The sequence below is a fragment of the Macadamia integrifolia genome, unplaced genomic scaffold (assembly GCF_013358625.1).
Source record: "Macadamia integrifolia cultivar HAES 741 unplaced genomic scaffold, SCU_Mint_v3 scaffold484, whole genome shotgun sequence".
NCBI lineage: Eukaryota > Viridiplantae > Streptophyta > Magnoliopsida > Proteales > Proteaceae > Macadamia > Macadamia integrifolia.
In genome coordinates, this window is record NW_024870464.1 from 221,121 (window position 1) to 244,101 (window position 22,981).

General features: G+C 38.3%; 1 protein-coding gene across 1 annotated transcript; it reads left to right on the forward strand.

Moving 5' to 3' along the window:
• Window positions 1-8,494: 8,494 nt before the first annotated feature.
• LOC122068932 (notchless protein homolog) lies at window positions 8,495-22,902 on the forward strand. The gene is made up of 5 exons (XM_042632836.1): window positions 8,495-8,919; window positions 9,305-9,386; window positions 9,484-9,573; window positions 14,541-14,666; window positions 22,600-22,902. Exons 1-5 carry the CDS (start codon window positions 8,758-8,760, stop codon window positions 22,758-22,760), a joined length of 621 nt encoding a protein of 206 aa, XP_042488770.1. The 5' UTR covers window positions 8,495-8,757; the 3' UTR covers window positions 22,761-22,902.
• Window positions 22,903-22,981: the final 79 nt, after the last annotated feature.

A 22,981-nucleotide genomic window follows, 5' to 3' on the forward strand; every position in this document is an offset into this window, starting at 1 on the left:
GTTCTTGGTTTAAGGACTACACCTATGATTAATCTTTTATGATTGGTTGATGATTCTTGTATTCTAAACACTATAGGGTTATTCATATGTTTAATATGGTAAAGAATCCCCAACAGTTCCAATTACCAAACCTCCACTTTTGTAATATTATTTTCTCATGTTTTCTTTTGGTAAAGATTATTTTTTCGTGTTTGATTAAGAAAAGAGGGACATGAAAGTCAGAGCAGAGAACCGCTTACTCTTCCTGCTTATCTCATTCTTATGGGTTTGTGTTATTCTACTTTCTGGACAAATCAAATAGAAATACTGATCTGGTCTCATTCTTGATTTAGATCTCAACAATTTCAAGAGTAAAAAATCTAAATGAGGAAAGAAACGGAGAAAGAAAAAATATTTCCAATTTTCAATGTTCAATTTAAAAAAAAAAAATTAAATTAATTAATAAATAAATACACTTTCACATATCTGTACAAAGATCAAGGACTCAAAATAGGAGGACCTAGAGATGGAAAGAAGCATCAAAGCAGAGAAACAAAACTTCTAGCCAACAACATCTATTCTTTTCGTGACAACTTAGATTCTTCTGCTTCTTGGCTGTTGCAGAAATTTAGTTCTCACCTTCAAATCATCACCAAACTCACAAGGCTTGTCTTCATCGATGGTCCCAATCACTTCACAACTTTTCCTTCTCTGCATCTTCTTCACCAGGTCACTCTTAGAACCAATCTGAGTCTTGAAGCCAACCCTTTTCATTAAATTGGTTCAGAATTAGCCTTGATCAGATCTTGGAGGTCCTCGGCATCGCTGGAAGGAAAAGTCCTGAAGGGTAGAAAGAAATAGGCAATAGGCAAGCCCAAGGCATCGCCCTGACCAGACCACTTGGCGCAGCCATACATGCATTGGACATAGAGGTTCTTGGCCTTATAAAGGAACCTTAAGCGTACCCTGATGTAGCGCCTTAGCTTGTTTGATTGCTTGTTTTGTTGCTCATATCTCACTTACAGGGAATTGAAAAACAGAGGACTCTGTTTTGAGAATAATTTAAGGAATAGAGATTAGAGAAGTTGAGTGGAAAGGAAGGAATTGATGGTTGTTGAGATAAGAATAAGCTGACATTAAGATGGTTCTTGGTGCTGTGTTCCTTATAAGAGAGAGAGTGAGAGGGAGAGCGAAAGCAAGGGGGGGAAAAGGTGACGGGCTGGATGGATTTGTCTGTGGGCGTAGGACCTCTATTGTAGAGAGAGAGAGAGAGAGAGTCAAACCACCGACGCTGGGTCGCCATTGAGGTTTGCGTGGAAAGTGGGCGGAGGAGAGCACATAGATTAGCGGTTTATGCGCCAATGGAAGCTTATGAATAAACGGATTTAAGATAAAGATCATTTGGGATTAACAGTATTTATAATGGGAAAAACTTCCCCAAATTGTCGAGTGCAATTTTTTTTTTCTTATAGATTTATTATTATTGTCATTATTATTATATAATTTTTAATATATGGATTGAAAATTAATATTTTTTAAGTGTATCCAATTGTTGGAAAACAAATATAAACAATAGACTACAGTATTTACAAAAGAATACCAAATGGAAGGAAGAGCATCTTATATAGTCCACCTAGGTGTGTCACAATAAAAGATGATATGGCAATTACAATGTGGATAAGGATAAAAATGTGGATGAAGTCTTAGGGTGTAAAATCAGTTTGATTCTGGACATCTTCTGTTTGCTGAAGACATCTTTAATTTTATTCATGAATGCCACTTAAAGTATGTTTGAAATCTTCATGTGTTTCTTTATATGTGTTACGAATTATAAGTTGTCCATGGGAAGAATTTTGCCTGCTCGTAAGCAATCCATTGTTGTGTCTCTTGGAATACCTGGTCGTAATTTTCCAACCAAATATCTTGATATAAAAAATTTTAAGGGTTGGGCAGAAAAAGAAGCTTTACTTCCAGTGATGGATAAAGTCAAAGCACGTTTGTCGGGATGAAAATGAAAACTATTTTCTCTTGCAGGAAGAGTGGAGCTTGTTCGGTCGATGATTTCTGGAATGCCAATTCATAGCTTCTCAGTATATTAGTGGTCCTCCTCCTTGCTATATATTATGGAGAGGTGAATGAAAAATTTTCTCTAGACAAGGGACATTGCTACCTCCAAAGCGATGACAGTGAAGTGGGAGGCAGTGTGTTTACCAAAACTGAAGGAGGTCTTGGGATCCATTCGTTGAGAGATATCAACAAAGTTATGTTATGTAAAATGGTTTGCAAGAGAGACATGGTGATTCTGCAATGAGTAAATTCCTTAAGGCTTGGTAATAGGGGTGGCTTAAAAAGGGGTTACAAACCTCCTCCATATGGCCTGGCATCCACTGGATGTGGGAATTTTTTGGAAAGAATGAGAGATGGGTTGTTGGAGATGGAAGATCTATTATCTTCTGGAAGAATAGAAGGTTTGGGCCTTCTTCTGTTGCTGAGCTGGTGCATATGGAGGAGAGCATACCTCAGCATATGGATGCAAAAGTCTCAGATTTTATAGATGATTTTAAATGGTCTCAAACTATTGTTCGTTCAAGGTCTTTGAGAGCTGCCTTTGATAAGATTTTGGATGTAAAACTTCCTTAGTTTGAGATCAATGATAAGTGTAGGTGGAGAATTTCTCCTAAGGGAAACTGTAGCAGTCGGTTTGCGTGGGAGCGAGTTCAAAGAAGGAATCCAAAGATTGCTTGGTCCCATCTTGTTTGGTGCCATCAGTTTCAGCCCCGCCAAGCTACATTTGATTGGCGCCTAATGCATGGAAAGATCCCATCTGATGATATTTTCTGTCGTAAGGGCATTAATCTTGTCTCTAAATGTGACCTATGTGGTCAAACATAAGAATCTTTCGAGCGTATTTTTATGGAGTGCCCTTTTCTGTGGCAATTTGGAAATTTTTTTGAATTGTTTTGGTTTTCAATGGCACCAACAGTCTCTGATAACGGAGTTTACACAATGGTGGGGCAGGAAAATGTCCACTCTTCATTTTAAAAATCCTTGGGCAGTGGGATTGGTGATTATTGCATTTAATATTTGGAGAGAACATAACTCTAGATGTTTTGAGGGGCGTAGAAGGAATGAAAACTAGATTTTTGAAATGGTGAAGCATGAGATTAGAGAAGCTCCAGTGAAGATGAAGGGCACAATGCATTTGTTTTTGTCTTGGCCTTCATATTGTTCCATGCCATTTCTTTTCTGAAATTGAATGTGGAAGGTAGCTCTCTAGGAAATCCTGGAAGAAATGGTGTGGGAGGTGGCGTGCGTGATCATTTGCGATCGATTCTGATTTCATTTAAATCATTTCTAGGGAACAAATCTTGTTTTGAGGCTAAATTCACAACCCTGATGGAGAGTGTGATTCGAGTAAAAGAGTTGAATGTCTAAGGTCTTTGGATAGAATCCGACTCGGCATTGGTGGTTTCTACAATGAACACACAAGCCATTCCTTGGTTTGCGCTGCAAGGGCGTTTTTTTTTTTTTTTTTTTTTTTTTTTTTTGCAACCTTTCTTATATTCAATTTCCTGGAGCATTCTCATTGTTACAGGGAGGCCAATCATAGTGCAGATTATTTTGCTAAAGATGCGGCTAAGATAGAAGTCTCTACTTAAGCAATTGCTTTTCCTCGTGAAATTCAGGAGGAAATTGGGTTTGGCGCAATGTCTAGGCCCATATTTTGTTTTCGTTAATTCCTGGTTAGGTGACCCTGCTGATGGCAATGCCAAAGGTGGGGATCTCCTTTCCCCTTTTTTTGCTGGCTAGTCTAGTGTTGTGTATTTTCTCTTTTAAACTAAATAAAATTATTGATCTTGTTAGCCAACAAAAAAAATCCAAATCGAACTTACAATCAGTACTTTTTCATAACCTCAATTAGAAATAGAACACTTCACCCAAAAAAAATAATTTTTTTATTTGATTTCGTTTTGATTTTTTCTTTTTTAATTTATGCGAGACTTGGAAATGTCTTACACTGGCCTTGAAGAAGTAAGAAACAAAAGTAGAAATGAGCATAAGTGTAGAATTGCAGATGAAAAACAAGGAGAGTCGATAGTTGAAGATGGAGCCAAAAACGATGAAGTGAAAATGGAAATCCTAGAATTTGTGTCTTATCCTTTTAGGGTTTAGTATAATTTATGTTTGATTTGGCTTTGATTTGTATGAATTATATTTCATTTGGTTTGGTCAAGTTCAAACTCACGATTTTTAGCCTAAAATTGAAACCAAACCAAATGAAATTTCAATTTTCAAAACCAAAACCAAATAAAATAAAATTTTTTCCAATTCAGTTTGGTTCAAATTTAAACAGTCGATTTCAATTGGAATTTTAAATTGATACCTTAAATCATGAAGAAGTCTTGCCAGTTCAGAGATAAAATCTCCAAATATATACACTTATTTTTTTCATGTACTCAATTGAAGTTGAAATTTTGTTTTTTATGCCAAATAGAATTGCCCAAACAAATGAAAAAAAAAAATCAAGGGCTACATAAAAGGGTGCATGATATAGACATCAGATGGTAAATGAACGAATTTGAATCTAAGAATTGAAATGTGACTTATTCATATCATTTTCTAGATATTCAATGGTTGGACAACTATGTTGTCATTTCGCATAATGAAAATAGTTAGCTAGAGCATTTATTATTCATGAGAAAATGTTTCATGTAGGGGTGTGGCCATGCACCCAAACACATGGGGATGAATTGACCAATCTGTCACCATGAAATGGGAAATAACACTCATGTTGATATTTCCTTTTGCGCTCCTATTGACCCTCGCTTACACGTAAGAACTGCACTCACCCCTAGGAAGCTATCTCCTAGACGCATGTGTACGCCCTCACACACACGAGTTGGGTCAACGTTAGCTCCTATGACATGGTGGGATTGCTGCCTCTGATTCTTTTTGTTGTTCTTGTTTTGCTTAGCCTCCATGGCTCTTTCGTCATATTTTGCTCCTAATTGCATATGGTTTTCCACACCTTCCAAATCAGACTTCTACTCCAAATTCAGTGCAATCTTCTTTTGTATTCAATCATCCAGGAAATAGTGTGGTTGCTACCTACAAATTTAAAATCCCACAAGAGGGTGTCACTAGGTCTATCTTTATTTTTTTTATCTTCCTAATTTTAATCACAACATTCGGTAATTGTGAGAAGGGGGACTGGATGGTGTGAAAGAAAATTTTGCCACTGTCCGAGTTGCAGTTACTTGGTAACAACCAAAGGAATGGAATCCCAGAGATATGTTTGAAAATACCCACCCAGGGTGAATTTTTCCACTTGTGCGCCTGAGATTTTATTCTCTTGGCTGGTAGCTGCAACCCAGGCAGCAAACAAGTTTTGTTTACAGGGGTGCCGTGGGGAGTGGGGGCAAGGTTGAATGCGAGAGAGAGAGAGAGAGAGAGATTACAAAAAACTCCCTTTATCACACATAATGGATAAGTAGTGAGGGATGAACATATAAGTCAAATTACAACAATGTATAGTTTTACCCCTTGAAAAGGTTTGTTTGTTTGTCATCAAGTAGTTGAAAAAAAATCTTCTTTTTCTGGTAAATGTAATCAAGAAGGTAATGGTACTTTTGGCAATTATTTAGGGGGCTTAAAGATGTAAATTTGCAAAAAACCCTCATTCCTCCTCATATCACCATAATAATCTCAGTTTTGAGGACAATTTAGGCTCTCTTTGGTTGCGAGGGAAATTAAAGAGAAAGAAACTATCACAAAAAAAGGAAAAAAAAAAGAAGATCTTCCGCGATACAAAGAAGGCAAGGGAGAAGGATAATGTGGGTCCCACGTATTATGAGAGATAGAGAATTAAAAAAAAATGCTTGAACTTCATAAAACAAATCTATCTCTACGTCGGGAGTGTGATTGTGTGAGGGGCAAAGGGATGAACCAATTTCAAGTTTCAATTACTTTTAAATTTAGAGGAAATAACACTCCCCTCCCCTAGATGTTTCAGGTATTGCACAACCCTCCCTTGTGAAGTTTATAATAATTACAAATTCTTCCCTTCTAAGTTGTAGATCATATCAACCGTACCCCAATCGTGAACTGTTAAGTATGTTACAAATTTATTTTAAACCCCAAAATACCCTTGGTCCAATGGTGATGAGGAATTTGCCCTCAACCCTTATTATCGTCTTCTTCCTTGAGAAACCATGGGAGAGAGTTAGGATTTTTGTTATATGAAGCCACCAACTGATGTGTGGCCTGAGATGGCTGCGATGGTTGGCAAGGGCAGAGATAAGATTTCGGTAGTGAGTGCCTTGAATTTGGAACTGATGAGATGCATACGATCGCTGAAGCCGACTGCTCCTGCTGTTAGATGTTGAGATATCAATAGGTCATGAAATTAGAAAGTAGGTCTTATATTTACTATGTAATGTGATATCAACAAAGGGAATAGACAGACTCGGCTAGATTAGTCACGTTTGACTTTTACCAGTCCTATTTTGATTTTTGAAACCATGGTGGTGGCTGTGTGTAAGGAGCATCCAGTGTCCCCCAGCATATGCAACAGTGGTGGGGGTGGGGGGATGGAAGAATGTAGCACTATTAGGGTTTTAAAAAATCAGATTGGAACCTGCGAAATCGGTTGATCTGCTAGAAATTAACCGATTGTGATTCCTATTAACCCTGATTCTTTTGCTTATTAATTGATTTAATCTTATTCCAAGTGATTTTCAGTCAATTCTAGGAGCAGGAAAACAATCTTCATGGTTGATTCCAAGTTTTCAAACCTCGTGGCCAATAAAGTGAAGCCGTTGATGTTCCTTGAGACAGAATTGGGTAAAGCATTCCCCTTCTAGGTTATTCTAGAACATTTTTATCAACCCTACCAAATCTGGATTTTTACTACTACCAACTAAGATTCATATATTGGACCCCCCTAAGATTGAAAAAGATATAAGTTTCAAAATAATCTAAAATAGTGATCATCAACAAGTCTGGAAAAGTGCCTTAATAACATTAAAGAGAAAAGCCTTTGAAGTAGCAGGAGATTAGTTTACTACCAAAGTAATCGACGATCAAAGATTATTCTGCACAGACATTCATATTAATTACATGGTCAATCTTAAGCAAGGAACTGAAGCAAATCAATTTTTTGACAATATTATAGACTTGGTACCATTGGATTTACTCTTGGATGTCCAATATACCATTGCCTTACAAGAAGCAATGGATGAAGACTTAGTTATGGAGGACACTCTTCGGCAAGAAATTTTGATTCTATAACTCAGCACAACATTGATAATATAATGGCATAAAATGGACCAACCATATAGAACTATCATGACATCTCACATGACTCTCATGATGACATCACCATGTTTTACCGGAACTATGCACTTTATTATATGTACTATAGCAAGTTACTATTTACGGATTTAAGTTACACTAAAATCCACGGACTTCAGAGGTCTTTAAATCCGGAGTCTATAAAAGGAGACCCCTTCCTCAGTTGTGATCATCGGTTATTTTAGTATCTCTCTAAAGTTCTTTTGTAAAGCTTTCTTGTTGTAAGGTTTATCTATTGTAAGAAATTTCTGTGTAAGCTCTCTTGTATTCTCTGTTTTGCTCTGTAATTAGATCCTCAAATCCCTATTGTAACCATTCATCTGCTGTGAACTCTGAATTTATGTCAAATTCTACTGGAGGCCCACAACCCAGATGAAATTCTTGCTGCTCGCCTCCAATGCTTTGGCCAATTCCATTGTTTGGGTAGAAGAGATTGTGTTATGTGACCCAAAAGAAATATACAAAACAGAGTCTTGCGGATAGGAATCCAGCCAATCGATGCAACGATTGCAATCGTTTCCTAGTTTCTCCGTTAACGATGAACGAGTTGGGCCGATTACCCAAATGGAGATTCCGATTTTCTTCCTCCTGAAATAGCTTAAACTAGTCTGATCTAAGCCCCCCATTGTATGGAACAAGAGCCCATCAAAGGAAAACCATAATCGAAGCTGACCCTGGATGAATATAGACCATTGATCGGTACCATTTGCATCCATAATGTTATTAGAGAGTTGCGATCGATGGATTGGGGAGATTTCGGGGAGATTAGGAGGTGAGAACTCGTTAGAATCAATGTGGTAGTGAGGGAGGTGAATCCAGATTGAGTAGTAAAGGGCCATTCCGTAAGCACCACTGGCGTTGAAGAGGCAACAACCTCGAAGAAGAAGATCAAGAGATTAAGAGGGGGTAAAAAAGTCAATTAACATATGCTTCTAACAGTGTCAACACTACAGGGTACATTTATAATTACAAACTTCATAGAGGTCTAATTGTAATACTTGAAACATCCAGGGGAGGGGAGTGTAATTTCCTCTTAAATCTATTGGCTATTTTCAATCTCTCATAATCCAACAGCCAATAAACTGCTTGCGTGGGAGATTTCTTCCCAAGCTCGCGGACAGAAAATTATTTCCCAATAAATAAATACTGGGTGTTTTGCCCGTACAGAGAAGTAGCGTTGTTCCATCCGATCTTGTGACTCATAAACCCTAAAAAACTAAACCTTCCTGAATCCCAACTTCCTTTGCAGTATTACTAGAACTCGAACTCTTTTAACTTTCCCGCGGTCGGTTGATGTTGCAGGTACCGAAATTCTCTCCAGAATCCATCAATAAGAGTCAAAAGTGGTGGAGAAGAGAACGAAAGAAGGGAATTACTCTTCTGGAATTCCTGTTCGCTGCTTCTGAATAGCTCTAGAGCTCGTAAATGCAGACGACAATGGAAGGCGGAGGCCAAGAAGAGATGACTAACAACGTGATGTGCCTCTTAACTGATCCTGAAGGCACACCTCTCGGAGCTCCCATGTATCTCCCGCAGAATGCCGGGCCACTTCAACTCCAGCAGATCGTCAATAAGCTCCTCAATAACGTAATCTACATGGCTCGATATTTCCCTGTCTTTGGACTTTTTTTTTCTGCTTTAGTCTTTTGTTCTTCATTTTCAATGGCCTCAATTCTTTTGAACGACCTCAAGCTCCTTCATGTGTGTGGATTTATAGCTGCAAGCCAATTGTTTTCCTTTTGTATAAAGACAATTGCTTTTCCCTATTCGATTTTTTTCAATAATATTATGAGACTCGAAATAAAAATAGAAAAGAAGGCGCTCGTATGCAATTGTGCTAGTTGGATACGGAGAGGGAGTTGTGGTTGCACCTTTATTTTTTTCCCTCTCCCCCTTTTGGTGGCTGTTTTACAGAATGGAAATTCTTTGAATTGCAGGTTCAAGCCTTACTCTGTGTTTTCTGTTTGTTCAGGAGGAAAAATTGCCCTATGCTTTTTACATATCAGACCAGAAGCTTGTTGTGCAACTTGGATCTTATCTGGAGAAAAATAAAGGTTTGCAATTTTACAATGAATCTTATTTAGTTACTGCTAAAATTTGTTTTGGTGAAAATAATAAAAACTGATCTCTATTTTCGATTTTTCCACCCAGTTTCTGTGGAGAAGGTATTACGCATAGTTTACCAGCCGCAAGCAGTTTTCCGAATTCGTCCTGTTAATCGGTGTTCTGCGACTGTCGCTGGTACGAGTCTTATGTTCTTGCTTGATTTCTCTCTCGAATATGGTGGTGTTAATCCATTTTATTTCTATTCTTGAAGGTCTATCTATTTGTATTTTAGACTTGGGAACAAGGTCCTTTCCTAGTTATGTGAAAACTAAATGTCACTCCTGCTTGTAGGTGCTTTTTTATTTTTATTTATTTATTTATTTATTTTTATTTTTTGGGTGTGGGTAACACACCATTATAGCATGCAGTTTTTGGTTTAAATACATATGACCACATAAGTAAGAGACATGGTCATTATTAACATATTTTGTCAATTCTTTATAAGTAGATTGGTAAGTCATGAGTTGAGTTTCTTTTGGGACAATTAGCTCTGAAGGTTGTTGTTTCATAGATAAATCCTAGGAATCTTTATTTCCTTCACCTCTTATTATTTTCTTTTCAGGCCATAATATGCAATCTCCTACCTAAATTTGCCTTGACCTTGTTATTATCCTTGTGGCTTACTTTCAAATCCTTTCTGATGAGTCCTAATAAATCAAAGATTTAATAAATAAAAAGAACCACAGGACAGAATTAAAGGAACGAGCTTAAGGAAAGCTAAAGAGCAGAAAGTGGAAGGTTCAATATCTCCAAAACCAGCCAGCTGATGGGGCTAGAATGGTCAAAAGCTGGCCCTAACTTGCTGGTTTTGTAAAAATATCATAGAGATCCAATGGTTAAATGAGAAATAATAGAGGTGGACAGAAATTAGAAACTTAGTGAAAACAGAAAATAGAAGTTCTCTAAAAGATGAACTCCCAAACTCCAAATCTGATGGTGCTGCAACTTTGGACAGATGTAGTCCTAAGAGGGAAGAGCATCATATCCAAAGTATGGCTTGATCCAACAAAAGGAAAGGCTGGAATCTTTAAGAAAAGATTGAGAACACAATTGGACAGAACTACTGTTGTAGGGACTGAAATTGAGAAATAGAAGTAGCGGAATATGGATTGAGTAATAACTGAACTGAGTCAATAGGAATGGAAGTAATAATGGTAGAATCCAACCCACAAGATTAGAGTTTCAGAATACCTTGGTTGTCAGCGACGCACTCCTTGTATAACTTGCCACCACCCAACAAAGGCTTCATCAACTTGGGTATACTGCTGGATTGCCACAGTTTCTTGCATCAGACGCTAAAATCTCATTTTTGGATTTGGCAAGTCGAGAGGAGATACTAGAAAACGACAATATCTTGCTTGAAATCTTGGTGTCTCGCCGAGATTTCGGTTCATTTCTCAGTGTCGACTTGACTCGACCAAGTTACATGATGTTTTAAACCCCATTTCAATGAGATTTCTCGTTTTATCTTGCTAGATATCGCTGTGTCGCCCTGCTGTGAATAAAAACCCCACAAGGCTTTGTATTTTGGTGTTTCTTCTTGCCAAATCTCACCTCTATAGTAGAGATTATCAACTTCAACACTGGAGATTAAAGATTGACACTTTTATGTCTTTTAATTCCATATGTTTATTTAAGTTGTCTTACACTATTACTTGAATTATATGTGTTCTAAAAGTACTAGATATTGTGTGGAATAGCCTTAAGCATAGTTTTAGGTTTCACAAATTTCGACCCAAATTTCTAGGGAAAAAAAAACTGGCTTCAAATAGGTTTTGGAAATTTCGACCCTGGTTGAAACCCAAAATTTTGAACCTTGGCCTAAGGTTGACCTACACTGTAGACTATCAACTTAGTGTCCAAAGTCAAAGTACCATTTTGAGTTTGATTTAAAAAATTCTAATGTTTCTACTGTGTTTAGAAGGCCTAAAATAGGCTAGATGACAAATTTCATTGGCTAACTTGGCCATATTGCCACCGAAACCCATCCCTGAGTTTTCTCGAGTTGTCGTGTCAAAAAATGCATATTTTCGTGATGCAGTTGAGTTAGCATGGTTGGACCGGAACAATCTACTTTGGAGACCCAAGCCGGGACACAACTGGCCCAACCCGGATTTTTGGTCAAAAGGGGGCTGGTAGTTTAGGTAAGAGCAATCTTTAATTTTAATTGGGTAGAGTACTAGAGTACATATAACACATGAGTTATTTTGGTAGTTCCCTCATTTGAGTTGTTTCTTGGTTGAATAAGTTTCCATATTGAGTTGGGTTTCTCGAATAGAATGAATTGAAAATTTTGAGTTGTTGCGTGGCTTGCCTGGCCGATTGTGTGCTGTTCCTTCTTTGCTCTTCTCTCAAATGCTATCCACCCATATCCCTTCCTCTTCAGCTCTTCTGTTCCTTATTCCAGGTATCCATTCACATCTTCTCCCACTTTTATTACTTTCCTACCTTTCTTGGTTCAGTTTATGGTACCCCTGTTCTAGCAGTACCATAGATTTCTCCAAATCAGGTTCGATCTCCCCCACACCTCTTTTGATTTCTTATCTCATACTTCTCCTACCTTGTGAATCTGATTTTCTGTCTCAGGTATTCCTCTATCTCTCCCTCCTCTTATTCTTTTCCCTGTTCGTTGTTGCTACTCTGGGTCGTATTCTCCTTTTTCTGGCTTTGGCGATAGTTGCATTCCTACATTTTGAGTTGATTTCTCTCGTTCCTAGTCTTACACCTTGAGATTCTAATTGAAAGTAGGGCTTCTCATATACAAGATAAACCCTTGAGTTTCAGATCTGAAAGCTCATTTTATCCCGAGTTGCAAACCAACAACCATCGCTGGTTGTGATTGTAGTGCGATATTCGAGTTCAGAGCTTCCTTACTAGTTATTTAGTAATTATCATGGGTTGTCTTCTGTTGTTTTCAGGAGTGCAGTTGATTGTGTTTCCCCACCTGAATATTTAGGTCGATTGGTGGTCAATTGAAGGAGATTTCTCGGCATAAACATATTCTGTTCTTCCACTGGCTTGTTCGTGACTGAAGGTTGAAGACAAACTTCTATCGTGATTGGATAGAATGGTAAACATATTCATTCTCTCACTGCTTCTATTCCACTGCCATTCTATCCGTTAAGATTCTATTTAATTACATTACTGCCACTGCTTGCTTATAATTTGGTTGTAACTTGTATGGGTGGGCCTATAGTGATCCCCAATGGGGTTTTGAACCCGTTATTGCACCAATAAGTACAAGAATAGTAAGTCTTAGCTACCAAGCAGCTTATAATATGATTTCACTAGGTGAGAAGGCCACAAGAACATGACGGAACCTATGCCGGTTATACCCAAGTAGCTTGTCTCCTTCTGGGCCTTTGAATAATGCCGGTACCCCACACCCCTAAAGCGTAATGATACTCTTAACGAACAAAATGCAGTTTACGGATTTGTAACATAGGCATCCAAGCCACACTAAATCGAGTTGACCTTATCATTTTAATAGATACATGGGATAAGTCCCGCTTTAGAATTAGGGTGGCCATTAGGTTGCCAAAGCCCCGGTATCAGATGTTAGCGTCTTAGCTAGGTGCTGGCAGGCCCAACTGGTCCATAATATTCCTATAAACCTTCGGAACCTTATCGTCTCCTATGATGATATCATCGCCTAGAAGAGCGTAATAGCGAAAATCTGACTGGGGTATACCTGTTCGGCACTGTCCCATGTTTTCCATTTGGTGGATGGTTGATTTGGTTTGGTAAAAAAAAAAAGAAAGAGAAAAAACCAAAATAGAATGACTTAGCAACTAAATCTATTACAAATTACTTAATCCCATTAGGACCTAAATCCCTAATATTTGGGTTTATAGAATTGGCCTATTACTATAGAAAACTCAAAATACTAAGCCCATGGCCCATATAACCGATTGGCACTCAAACTAAGCCTAACTTAAACCAAACCTGAAGCATTGGTTCACTTGGGCCCAATAAATTATACCAAATCCAAAACAAAAAGCCCATCTTCTCTTCTTGCTGAAATTCTGCATAATATTTTTTTAAAATTTCTTTTGACCTCGAGGAATTAACCTGCTTTAATAGTGTCGTCCAGTGGGTTCACTCATTCATAAGGAGTGGTTCTCTCGAGTCACCTACATTAGAGATCATCTTTATACTTTTTGCTAGGCATGTACTTGAAACCTTTATTCCAAAGTGTTGCTTACTACTGCCTCTCTTATTTATTGCATGTGTTATCAGGTGTTAGTAGTCGGTTCTCCCCTTGAGATCCTTTCTCTGAAGACTTTCATGTCCCTGTATCTCTGAAGTGTATGGATTTGTGTGCTGTCTTCATGTGCATCATATAGACCATACAAAGCTTGGTGCCAAAGCTTTCCAACTTGTTCTATCTTTGTCATAACTATAATTTGTGTTGTATTCTCCAAATCAAAAGGGGTAGACGTGTTACCACACATGCTTAGTCAAAAGTTTTCATGTCCATGGCTGAATGCTGTTTTTGAGTGTGATGACCCTGATAGTATGATCCTTTCTTCTCCAACACAAAGTTTTCTTTCCAAGTGATGCATAAGGGTGAAGTTATGTTCTCTTGTTTTTCATCGTCGTCTATATTGTTCACGTTGGTGGTTACAGTCATGTGGTTTTGTGGAGGTGAAACATTATTATTGTCTTTGAGATGGAGGTAGCCTACCACCTCTCATGCCCCCTAATGGGCTATCTGTGGTTTAATGCTGTCTTCTCAGTCCTGGTTTGATATATTGAGTACAGCCTTAACTTCACTAGGCTTCTACCTAAGTAAAGTAGATCATTCGGTCTTTGTTAAAAATAGTGACCAAGGATCATCACATTGGTAGTTTATATGTTGATGATATTACAGATCTGCTTTTAAATTACTGCATTCCTTGTTTTAGTGTATATATTGCTGTAATATCTTCAGTGAGAATATATTGTTAGCTTTTTGCATGTCAAGTAATAAATAGGTGTTATCCATGGATAGTTGATTTTTATCAATGGTTTTGCCAAATTAGCCATTTGGATGTATATCGTCACTTCCTTCTAACCTCCCCCCAAAATACTAGTTGTGATTTGAACTTTTGATATTGCAGGTCATACAGAATCTGTACTCTCTGTTGCCTTTAGTCCTGATGGGCGACAATTGGCCAGTGGTTCGGGTGACACCACTGTCCGCTTATGGGACCTTAATACTCAGACTCCATTATACACATGCACAGGTTGAATATGGAGATTCACTCCTCTTTCGCAATCTGTAATATTTTATAACCACTGATTTACATGTTTTCAATTCATCTCATGATTTGTGTGTTCAATTTGACTGGATTTGTTGTTCCGTGCTTTCATTTTCGTCGATTTGTACTAATATCTTACTTGGTCAGTTCCATTATGTCAATTTTTCCAATGATGTGGGTAGAGACTACTTCCTCACATAGGTTCAGAAGGGGAAGTATCTTGCTTCTTATTCCATTTTTCAGTTTTTATAATGTCCACAATATTGAGAGTTACAGGTCTGTGACACAATTTAGTTTGGCATGTGGACATGCTGTTATTTCCTTCTAACTCAACAAATTAGCAGCAAATACATGTCCTGCAGAAAAAAACGTGCAAAGCCTTCTATCGGTTTTCTTTTTAGTAGTGCCTGGGGTTTTGCCAATTTCATGAAAGATCCACTTATCGGCATTTATTTCTTGTGTTTCACTTATAAATGAGCATTTGATACTGGGGTCTTACTCTTCTCTTTAGTAGAGATTTTTCTTGTAAGGGGAAAGAAAGGGCATCCAAGATTTGTAATTTCTTCAGAGGAGACATTTTTTGTTTCAAATTTATTTAATATATTGAAAATATTTAAAATTTGCAAGTTATTTGATAAATTGCAACTCTTAAATCATATTGCCTTTGCTTTCAATTCTTCTTGGAAGATTAACTCTTATGGGTATCGTAATATGGGTATAAGGGTAGATTTGTCTTTGGGGGCATTATTGTACTTGTACTCATTTCTCATCTATTACAATAAAGATGGCTAGTGTCAATCTGACATGTCAGTTTTCTCCAAATCACAATATGGTATCAAGGCGGTGATCCATTTGGGATCTTTGCCCTAATGCCCTAGCGCCTCCCTTCTCTCTCTCTTTCTCGCACACGCGTGCAACCCCCTTTTGGGCTGTGATCTTCTTTCCGCCCTCGGTGGTGCTCTCTTCCGCAGAGGGCTTTTTGCCGTTTGCTCCTCTATGAACTAGATTAGATCTGATATGTGATTTTAGTTTCAGATCTGGTGTTCGTTTGGTTGTTGTTTGCCGCAGTTGACGTAGCATGTGTTTCATGATATTTTTTGAGATTGGTTTGTGGATCCTTTGTGATTGGCAGTCATGGCAGAGTTAGATGATACTGCTGCATCAACTGTTTTGGACGGAGTAAGTTGTGGAACTCATGGTGACTTCACTTCGTTCCCTGTTAGCTCCATCAAATTTGATGGGAGAAATTATTTGTTGTGGTCAAGATTTTCTGGCAATCGGTTCTTGTGGTTGTACCGGGTATCTCACAGGGGAATCTAAAAAGCCTACAATTGCTGGTTCATCTTGGGAAAAATGGAGTTCCTTCAACTCTCTTGTTATGTTATTCCTGCTGAATTCAGTGGACTTTAACATTGCACGGGCTTATTTTTTTTATGGATACAGCTGCCGAGATCTGGAAGGCAGTTAAGGATATTTAATTCTCAGGTAGGAAATCATGCACATGTTTATGGATCGAGGAAGAAGATTTATGAAACGAAGCAGAAGGAGATGACACTTTCTCAATATTATTCTGAGTTAGAAGGTGTGTGCAGGAGCTGGATTTTTGTGAGGATTTTCAGGCTATTTGTTCTACTGATGCTACAACTTTTAAGAAGCATATAGACAAACTAAGGGTGTATGACTTTCTGGCTGGTCTAAACATTGAATTTGATCGGATTCGGACGCATGTTCTTTATCTTGACCTCTTCCCATCATTAGAACAAGCCTATTCTATGGTTCAGTTTGAAGATAGTCGTCGTAGTGCCATGCTACAACCTGTAACGCAGGAACAATCAGCCTTATATTTTGGTATTGGAACTCAGTCTGTTCTACACGGTCAAGTGATCGGTCTACTATAGAGAAGGAACTTGTGATGTGTGATTATTGTGAAGGAGTGTCATACTAGAGAATATTGCTGGAAACTCCATGTGCGGCCTAACAATTCTCGTGGACGTGGTCGATCAAATAAGCCCTATTGATTCTATGTCGTCTAATGACCAAGTTAGAGTCCTCATTGTCTTCTGCCACTTCTGCCTCTATGCCGGTTACATCCGAGTCCCATTCTGCTAATTCAAATATTTTTTTTGGTGGTCATTGTGCCTTTGTTGTATCCATTCATTGGATAATCAACTCAGGTGTAATTGATCATATGACTGGTTCTTCTAACAATTTTTTTTTTCCAGTGTTCTCCGTCTTCAGGTAGAGATAAAGTTTGGGTTGTTGATGGTTCCCTCTCCTCTGTTTCAGGAAGTGTACTATTTAGTGTTCGTCCTTATTATCCTTGTCATCAATGTTACATGTTCCCAATTTCTCTCCTAATCTTTTATCTATTAGTAGTATTACTAGGGACTTGAATTGTAAAGTCTCTTTCCTTTCCATTGTGTTTTTCAAGACTTGGTGACAAGGGCAACGATTGGTAGTGGTAAAGTGTGTGGTGTTTCTACTTGCTTGATAGTGATTCCTGTCTTGTTTCTACTCAAGCTCATCCCACTGATTCTTCTTCTGCATTGTCCTAGTTATATTAGTGGCATTAGTGTTCGGACGTCCTCCACTGGGCACTTTAGCTAGAGTTTTTCCTTATTTATTTAAATGATGCAATCCGAACAATTTTTTATGTGATGCTTGTGTTTTGTGTTTATTCTAGTTCATCCTTTTTCGTTGATACATTCTGTCGTGTGGGGCCTTGAAATTTTGATTGTGTCTAGATATCGCTGGTTTGTTACATTTTTTTATTGTCATACTTGGCTTACTTGGATCTTCTGTTGTGTCATAAGAATGAGGTTTTTTTCACCGTTTTTAATTGTTTTATTGTTTGGTTTAGACTTAATATGATGCTTGGATCAAGGTATTCACAATGATAATGATAAGGATTATGTGGATGGTGCTTCCTGGTCTTACCTTGCTGATCACGACATTATTCATCAAACCAGTTGTGTTGATGCTTTGGCACAGAATGACGTGGCCGAACGAAAAAAAGATTAGGCATTTGTTGGAAGTGGCCCGGTCTCTTATGTTTGAGATGAATGTTCTAGTCCAATATTGGAGTGAGGCATTTCCTTGTGCAGCATATCTCATCAACAACATTTCGTGTAGGATTTTAGAGTCCCGCTGCCCTATTGAGGTACTCATTGGGTCCTCTTTTGTAGTTCCCCCAAAGCATTTGGGTGTGTTTGTTTTGCTTGCAACCATCAACTTCAAGGGAAGCTTGATCCACCTGGTCTTCGATGTATTTTTATCGGATATTCAGTATTTAGAAAGGCTACAACGGTTACCATCCACCCTTTCCTCATGTATTGGTAACGATGGATGTTGTGTTTCATGAGACGAAAGCCTATTATCTTGTGTTGGCACCTCTTTAGGGGGAGTCTGCTACTCTAAGAAAAGATGTGCCTTTGATGTCTTCTCTTGATAGTAGTCCGGTGTTTTAGGAGGAAAGCTTGGTTGACAAGGGAATGGCATATAGTTTGGTTGGAACTAAGCCTACTGAGCCTTCTGTTCAGTGGGAGTTGAAACCATTATAGGTTTGTTTTTGGTAGCGACAACAAATCGACCAACAAGTTAACCCCACCACTGCCACTGTGCTTTGACCAATCATCTACTTTTAATCAAAAGTTCAATACTCTGTTAGGTAATTCCCTTCTGGTGTCAGTGATCCATATCTTGATTTACCTATTGGTGTTCGTAAGGGAAGTAGGATTTGTACACAACATTCTATCTCCCATGTCATGTCATACGATTCCCTATCTCCGTTCTATTAGGTCATTGTGTCTTCCTTGTCCTTTGATTCTATTCCTTGGAATTGACAGGAGGCTTTTGCAGATCCATGATGGAAAGATACTATGAATGTAGAGATGAGGGCACTTGGGAAAATGTCACGTGGGATTTGGTACCTCTTCCACCACATAAGAAACTTGTGGGGTGCGTTCACTGTTAAACAGAAGGCTTATGGAACAGTGGATAGGTACAAAGCTAGATTGATTGTCAGAGGATTTATTGAAATTTATGGTATAGATTATCAGGAGACTCTTTTCCCGGTTGCTAGGATGCATGCTAGTTCTTATTTCCTGTTTTGTTAACTTAAGATGGGAGTTGGAACAACTTGACGTCCAAACTGCCTTCCTCCATGGTGAGATTGAGGAGGAAGTGTACATGGATATCCGTTTTGTTTTTTCTTGCAAGAAGACTCAAAGGAAAGTGTGTAAGCCGAAGCGTGCATTTAATGGGTTGAAACAATCTCTCAGAGCTTTGCTTGGTCGTTTTCATAGGGCTAGGATGTTAGTGGGATATAAACAAAGTAATGCTGATCGTACTTTATTTATCAAGTGAGTTGGTGATCATATTACTATACTCATTGTATATTTGACGACATTGTTGTCACTGGGAGTGATCGTACTGAAATATCTAAACTGAAGGCCTACTTGGGCAAGGAGTTTGAGATTAAAGATCTGGGCAGGTTGCGGTATTTCATAGGCATTGAAGTGGCTCAATTTATTAGAGATATATTTCTCTCTCAACGGAAGTATAATCTAGATCTTATTTTAGAGACTGGTATGTTAAGGCACAAGCTGTTGACACCGCTCTTGAGGCCAATGCTCATCTCAAGAGTAAAGATGGTAAGCCGGTTGAAAGATAGATACCAGCAGTTTGTTGGACGACCTATTTTTATCTATCCCATACTCGACCAGACATATCCTATGCTGTTGATTTGGTGAGCCAGTACTTGTATGATCCGTATTCTTCTCATAAAGAGGTAGTGTTCTGTATTCTTTGGTACTTGAAGTTAGCTCTAGGAAGGTATTATTTTTTCACCTCATGATCACATGCATGTGGAGGCATTCACAGATACAGACTGGGCTGGTTCACCAGATAATTGAAGGTCCACATTAGGTTATTTTACTTTTTTTGGTGGCAATCTTGTCACCTAGTGTAGTAAAAAACAGGTTGTGGCTCTAAGGTCTAGCGCAGAATGCTGAGTTTAGAGCCATGGCACATGGTATTTGCGAGTTACTATGGCTTCAGGGTCTTCTTCATTATTCTGGGAGGTGTCTATTCAGGTTGCCAATGATGTTGTACTGTGATGGTAAAACAACTATTAGTATTGCTCATAATCTAGCTCAGCATGATTGCACGCAACATGTGGAAATTGATTAGCATTTTATCAAGGAGAATCTGGAGCAGGGTCTTATTTGTATTCCTTTTGTGAAGTTTGGTAATCAGTTAGCATATATCCTTACATAAGCTCTTAGTAGTAGGGGTTTTCATCATATTCTGTGCAAGTTGGGCATATGTTTGATATCCATGCACCAACTTAAGGGGGAGTAGTGTGATATGGGTATAAGGGTAGATTTGTCCTTAGGGGCATTGTTGTATGTGTACTCTTTTCTTATCTATTATAAATAAAAATGGCTAGTGTCAATCCGACACAAGTCAGTTTTCCCCAAATCACAACAAGGGGCATCTCAATCAAACAACTAGTATAAGAAAGTTACGGAGGGTAGTCACCCCTTTTCCAATATAAACCTTTTCTCCATTTAATAGGCATCGTCGCATCAATCAGTTTCCCCCAAATCACAACAATGGGTATCTCAATCAAACAAGTATAAGAAAGTTACGGTGGGGAGTCACCCCTTTTCCAATATATACCTTTTCCCCATTTAATGGGCATCATTCTCCTATCGTTTCTTGATGGGTCTCATGTCAGCATTGAAGAAACATTTAGAAGTTTACCTATTCCCCAAAGCAAGAAAGTACTTAATCACTTGCTAAGCCATTTCAGCTGCTTCTTCAACCACCTTCATTATTGGGGTTGTCATCTCATTTCCACCCTAGCATCTGAGCTCTCTTAACAAGTCCTAGCCCCTTCGTGGGTAGAAAGCACCTGAAAATTACCTGTTGACATCTCCACTGACATTTTGTTACTGGTTTACATCTATTATTAGCTAGAACCATATGATATGTGGAGGATGCTACCTCTTGATGAAACACTGACCCACCTCTTATGAGTTGTGGAGATATCACCACAGAGAAAGATGTGAGGGACACTTCTTGAGAGGTGAGTCTAATGCAGGAGTAGAATACAAGTAACTAACTCCGCAGTTTACAACTCCAAACAAGACAAATAGGACTATGAAACAAAGAAATAAGACCATCAAATAAACCCCCAAGGATACAATACCCATATAGGAGCAAAACCAGCCCGAAGCCCAACCCTATAGGAGAGAGAAAGACTTGCTATAGAACTGGGTAGAGAGAGGTGCGGCCAGGTCTGTAAGAGTCCAATTGAGCTGCACTCTTGGGCATAGATAGTCCCTAGGGAGGGTACAAAAACCCCCAAAGTTGAGAGGATTCTGATGGTTGGTTGTGAAGTTACAAGCTTTCTTGATTTTGTGACCTAGGAGAGAGAAATCTGAGAACCTTCAAGAACAGTAGCTGAATGCTTCCAACAGTGACTAGGTAAGGAACATGGGACCCTTATGAGGCATGGAATACCCTTATTGAAGACCTGGCTGAACAGAGTACATAAGAGAGAAAGAGAGGAGATCAATCTCTCTTTATTCCCACTAGGATTGCTAATCGGTTCTGATTTCTGCAGACTTTTATCAGAATCTGAATTATACCTCTCGAATGTTACAGCAAAAAAAAAAAAAAAAAAAAAAAGAATAAAACAGATGGGGGGTTGAGAAGGGTGAAAAAGAATAAAGGAAGTAGCTATCTCATCCTGGGCTTCTCACCCACAGCTATCTCAGCTGCTCTAAGCATTTAGTTGCAAACTTTCTTTCATAAATGCAAACTTTCTTTCATTCAAATCTGCAATTATAATTACATAGGCTCCTCTATTTATAGAGGGCATAATAGCAATCAAACTACTACTAGGAGCTAGTTTTCCAATAGGACTAGACACTCCTACTACAACTAGGAACTAGTTTCCTAATAGAACTAGACACTCCTACTACAACTAGGAATTCAAAATAGGACTAAGATTCGACTTTATGACTCCAACATGGAGTAGGACTAACTAACTAATAGTCCATATAGGACTTTACAACCGACCAATGGCCTAATGGGCCTTTCTTGAATTAAATAGCAACTAACTAAATTAATGAATTAAATCTCGTTTTTCTACCTTCTACCCATATTTTAGGCCTATTAAAGTGGCCCATTTCAAAGAAAATCCATGGGGTCAAAGGCCCAACACATATATAACACAACCCAAGGCTTATTTGCAATAAAATAAGCCCAAGTGACTTATCTACATCAGAGTCAGTGTTTCATCAAGAGGTAGCATCCTCTACCTATCAGCTATTAATGGTCTAGGAAATCACAAGCAAGGAACCTCCTTGGAAGTGCTTCCAGCTCTAATGGTTTCATTCCCAGATAGATAATCAAATGAGAGCTCCTCTACTTGTGTTAGACTGGGACATAAATGATGAAAGGTCATTTTTATTAGGGGTTGAATCTTTTCAAGCTTAATTTTTTGAGGAGGGTGGTTGTGAGAAGTGTTTTATATTCATGTTAACAATTTTCCTTTCAATACCCAGATCTTTTGCTGTTTTGGTTTATTCACTGTCCTCATTCTCTATGCCTCCATAGAGAGCCTAGGCTGAGGCAGGAAAGCTATTAATTTACTGGGCCAAAATTGCCCCACACAGGCCCATTTTCCTTTATGCTTATAGACTTCTTTAACTTCATTCATTTTGTCACAATTGAATTATTTGAAAGGTTGGATTCTCTGTGCATCATTCTTTACTTAATTGACGTTCTTGAATTATTTTTGAAGTTAATAGTGGATTACTGTTAGGTTGCTGATGGAGGGAATAGCTAGGTGGATACGACATTTTGGGAACTGTACCAACAATTTGACATGCTTGAACATATGCAGGGCATAAAAATTGGGTTCTGTGTATTGCTTGGTCACCTGATTGTAAGCATCTTGTAAGTGGGAGCAAGGCTGGAGAACTTCAATGCTGGGACCCATTGACCGGGAAGCCATCAGGCAATCAACTCATTGTAAAGTCCGCATATTTGATAAGTTATCTTTAATGTAGTGTTCTTTGCTAGAATGGTAATTTTCTTTTGAATGCAACAATTATTCATGTGTTTTTGGACAACTTTATTGATGTTGACATATTTAATGTTAAAGGCCTGCTTGGCTTATCCTTATATCCTTTTTATGCCAGCATACATTAGTATTATGTTTTGTTATATATGGAAGCGAATGAAGACAGTGATAGGGAGGCTGTCGAGAAGATTTAGCTGTGGGA